This window comes from Ctenocephalides felis, unplaced genomic scaffold, assembly GCF_003426905.1.
Source record: "Ctenocephalides felis isolate EL2017-DRISC unplaced genomic scaffold, ASM342690v1 CF-g0.4_SCAFFOLD_01170, whole genome shotgun sequence".
NCBI lineage: Eukaryota > Metazoa > Arthropoda > Insecta > Siphonaptera > Pulicidae > Ctenocephalides > Ctenocephalides felis.
Window position 1 is genome coordinate 64636793 of NW_020537324.1, and position 5106 is coordinate 64641898.

General features: G+C 34.8%; 1 protein-coding gene across 1 annotated transcript; it reads right to left on the minus strand.

The window, feature by feature from the left end:
• Positions 1–249: 249 nt before the first annotated feature.
• On the minus strand, positions 250–1209 carry LOC113367541. Its single transcript, XM_026609139.1, has one exon. The coding sequence runs from the start codon at positions 1207–1209 to the stop codon at positions 250–252; it is 960 nt and encodes a 319-aa protein (XP_026464924.1).
• Between the last annotated feature and the right edge of the window lie 3897 nt (positions 1210–5106).

Here is a 5106-nt window from a genome sequence, read left to right on the forward strand (position 1 = left end):
GACTATATTGTTAGTGCCGGCTTCAGGTATTTAGCAGGACCCTTTGTAGTTGAATCTTGAGATGCAAATTGCCTATGCGTCGTTGCAAATGTAATATTTTCTTAGAAAAATATGAGTGCAGCGTTGTCACGTCTAATTTGGCGTGAACATTCTCCCCCCCTTGAAATAATATAGGGTATATGATTTCAAATTAGAATTATAGTTTAACACTTTGAGTTAATAACAGTCTATTGGTTTGATTTATATTGTCTATTGTTTTGGTAACACACAAACTCGATTAATTGCACGTTTGAGTACACCATTTTGTGTCTTGATTGTCACAACACGCACAAGTCCATCATCTCCTGGATGTGTGTCAAGAATACGCCCCAATCGCCAGTGTAGTGGAGGTAAATTGTCTTCTCTGACCACTACCATATCGCCTACCTCAGCTGATTGCGATGGTTGAACTTGCCATTTTGTTCTTGCCTGCAGCTCCGATACGTATTCTTTGTGCCAACGCTTCCAAAAATGTTGCACAAGTTTCTGTAGTCGTTGATACCGAGAAAGCCTGTTATCAAGGGTTTCAAGCACTGATGGATCGGGAGTAGATGTTAAGGATTTTCCAATAAGAAAGTGACCAGGAGTTAAGGGATCATAGTCATTGGGATCGGAGCTTAAGGGAGAGATTGGTCTCGAGTTTAATATTGCTTCGATCTGTGTCAAAACCGTATAAAAATCTTCAAAAGTTAAAATAGCATTACCCAATACTCGCTTTAAATGAGCCTTGCACGACTTTATGCCCGCCTCCCAAATTCCTCCAAAATGAGGAGAGTTTGGTGGAATGTGCTTCCATGACACGCCTTCGTTGGTCATATCATTAACAATCTTATTTTGATTTGATTTTGTTTGCAAAAATTTATAAAGCTCCTTTAATCCTGATGCTGCGCCTATAAAATTTGTTCCATTATCGGAATAGATTTCGCGAGGTTTTCCGCGTCGCGCCATAAATCGTTTAAAAGTGGCTAAAAAACTATTCGTAGTTAAATCAGATACTAATTCGATATGTATTGCTTTTGTAACAAGGCACACGAACAAACATATGTAAGCCTTAAATTTTTTGTATCCTCTTGTTTGACGATCTCTTAATAAGATAGGACCTCCGTAATCTACTCCGCATATAAAGAAAGGTGACTGCGGTGTAACGCGATATTTAGGCAAATTGCCCATTACTGGATTAATAAATGTGGGTTTTACCTTAAAACATGTTACGCATTTTTTCACGATCGATCTTGTCAGGTTTCTGCCTCCGATAGGCCAATAAGTATTACGCAACGCATTTAATAACATCTGTGCTCCGCAATGATACAGTTTTAAATGCTCATGCCTAGTTATTAGAATAGTCAATTGATGATTTTTTGGTAGTATTATCGGATGGCATTTATCATACGGTAAATTTGAATTCTTTATCCTACCGCCGACGCGCAATATTCCATTTTTGTCTAAAAACGGTGTTAATGATTTTAATTTCGACGATTTGTGTAATGCTTCCCCACGCGCGACTATATCTATGTCTTGTTTGAATATTTCATATTGTGATATTTTTATTAACTTGTTTAGTGAATTATTGAATTCATCGACCGTGAGTGGGCCATACAGTAGTTCTTTTTCTTTCTTCTTTAGTTTTAAATTTTGTAAAAATCGATAACAAAAAGCAGTTACGCGCACGAGTTTAATAAGGGAAGAGTATAAGAAAAAATGTTCGTTATTGTTAATTTTTGTACAAGTCAAACTTGTGATTCGACTTTCGACATCAGTTTCAGGAATTGAAATATTGTCAGTTGCACGTCGCTGTGTTTCAGTTAGATTTTGTAGCCAAGATGGGCCTGCCCACCACAAGGATGAATTCAATAAATCATGTGTATAGCACCCGCGTGATATGAGGTCCGCTGGATTGTCTTCCGATCGGACATGTAACCAGTTATTTGCGTCGGTTTTTGTTTGAATATCAGAAACTCTATTGGCAACGAAGGTTTTCCATTTATAAGATGGAGATCTTATCCACGAAAGAGTGATAGTGGAATCGCTCCAATAGAATTCTTTGTCAAACGCGATATTTAATGCACGTTTCGTTATTTGCGCAAGATTTGCTAGTAGTTGTGCCGCACAAAGCTCGAGACGGGGGAGTGTAATATTTTTTAATGGTGCTACTCGAGATCTTGCCGCTATTAGTTTGATTTTGATTTCAGAATATTTGTTAATAGACCGTACATATATACACGCGCCGTAAGCTTGCTCTGATGCGTCAGCAAAGCCATGTAATTCTGTGTTTATACGATTATTACAAAATATATGTCTTTCAATTTTCAAGTTTTTAATAGATTTTATTTCGAAACAAAACTGTTTCCATTTATTTTCTAGTTCCGAAGGAATGGGCTCGTCCCATGATAAGTTTAATCGCCATAGGCTTTGAATTATTAGTTTTGGTATGACGATAATTGGAGATAAAAAGCCCATAGGATCGTACATTTGCGCTGTTGCCGATAAAATGGATCTTTTACTAACTATTTGATTTATTCTTATATTTTTGTAGTCAAATTCAAAACTGTCCGTTACCGAATTCCAAGATATACCTAAAGTTTTGATAGTTTGTTCACCGATGTTTAAAGTTGGATTATCTGCATTTAAAAGTTTTGAATAAGTAGAATTAAATTTATATAGATTGAATTTAGCTTGTTGTAAAATATTACAAAGGTTATTTTTAATAGTGAATAATTCGGATATGTATCAGTTCCAGTTAATAAATCGTCAACGTAGAAATCATTTCTGAGAATTTCGCATTCCTTTGTATAGTTAGTTATGTTTTCTCTGGCTAACTGCTCCAAACAGCGTATGGCTAAAAACGGCGCAGAAGCTGTCCCGTATGTAACTGTATTTAATTGATAAATTTTTAATTTGCTATTAGGATTGTCCCTCCAGAATATTCTTTGCATTTTTCTGTCGTTTTCGTGAACCAAAACTTGTCTGTACATTTTTTCTATATCAGCTGTAAGTACAAACGCATGTCTTCTGAATCTTAGTATAATAGAGAAAATATTGTTTTGAATTGTGGGTCCAACAAGTTGTAGTTCATTCAACGACAGGCCTGCATCGGTTTTGCAAGATGCATCGAAAACTACGCGCAATTTCGTTGTTAAACTGTCTGGTTTTATCACCCCGTGGTGAGGCAAATAGAAACACGTCGCGGGTTCGGAAGATTCGTTGACTTCGCTCATGTGCCCTAGTGTTATATAAGTATTCATGAAAATTTTGTATTCGTTAAATAGATTTTTGTTTGTTCGTAAACGGTTTTCAAGTGAAATAAAACGTTTAAACGCGATTTGCTTACTATTCCCAATTTTTTTTATATTGTCTGTAAACGGAATTTTAACTATAAATCTCCCGTCGTTTGCCCGCGTTGTATTGGCAACAAAATGTTGTTCGCACTGTTTTTCTGATTCGGTAAAATGTTGTATATCGCTGCACGCTTCCAGTTCCCAGAATTTTTGAACTTGATTTTCTAAATTAGCCGTATGATGACATATCGTAAAAGAACTGGAATTGTTGAGAGGTACGCTGCCAGCAATAACCCACCCGAACTGTGTATTTTGCAAAATAGGTCTATTTTTTCCTAGATGAATATATCCTTTACAAAATATATTCCAAAATATTTCCGAACCTATTAAAATATCGATTTTATTGCTTTTATTAAATGTGGGATCCGCTAATTTTATATAATTTGGGATATTTAAAATATTTTTATTGAATGATACCGTCGGCAAATTATTTGTTATATTATTTAAGATAAAGCAGGATAGATCTAATGAAAAGTTATTAATGCACGATTTTAAAGTAATTGTTGTTTTTGACTTAATTTCCGTTGAATTTTGATTTATTCCCCGGACTGACATATTTATTGATTGTTTATGTAAACCGAGCTCATTAGCAAATTTCTCCGTGATGAAATTGGATTGTGATCCCGAATCTAATAATACTCTACATGCTCTATATCTATTATTGCTATCTAATACGTTAATTACTGCGGTAGATAAGATGATTTGACTTGAATCATTTTCGGTATGGCACGAAACATTTTGTGGTGCATTATTAACAGCTGGTAATTGGCTTGAGTCTATATGCAGAAGACTGTGATGATTTGAATTACAAAAGGCACAACGATTTAAAGAAGTACATTGATCGCTGTTGTGATTATAACGTAAGCAATTCGTGCATAGTTTTAATTGATTTACTTTGCTTACTCTATCTTCTGGAGATAGTGTCCGAAAACCTTGACATTTGAACGGTGAATGAAATGACTCTTTGCAAATTGGGCAAATATTTTTGTGATTAGTGGATGTAGCGTAAGACTTTGTATGTTTTGTGTAATTAGGTTTTATATCTTTAAATTTACTAGAGTTTCCGATTCTTGTTTCAGTCGGATTAATTGCTTCTAATATTGTGCAGCGTTGATTTAAAAAATTGCTAAGTTCGGAAAATGTAACTAGTTCAGAGCCTTTATTCATTAACATCTCCCACTCTTGATGAGTTTTCTTATCAATTTTAGAAATTACAAGATAATTTAATAACACGTCCCATTGATCGACGGGTTGTTGCAACATTTTTAAGCATCTTAAATGTTTATTAAACGCGTCTATTAGATTACGAAGGTCTTTACCTGATTCGTTATGCATTGGCGGGTGATCAAATAATTTTTTAATGTGATTGTTTACGATTATTTTCTTATTTTCGAAACGCGTTTTTAGTAACTCCCACGCAATTATATAATTATCGGCAGTTGCCGGTAGAGACTCTATAAGGCTTGCCGCCTCTCCTTTAACGCATGATTTTAAATAATAAAATTTTTGAGAATTACCGATGTTACAATCATTATGAATTAAAGACGAAAACGAATCATAAAATTGTAGCCAATTTAAGTAAGAGCCGTCAAACTGAGGTAAATTGATTTGAGGTAGTTTTATGTTGTTCGAATTATTTGTTATAGTGGTATCATTAGAATTACTATTCGAACTAGTATCTGACTTACTTGATGCTGCCTGACTAAGTTTAAGTAAAGTTGATAAACAATTA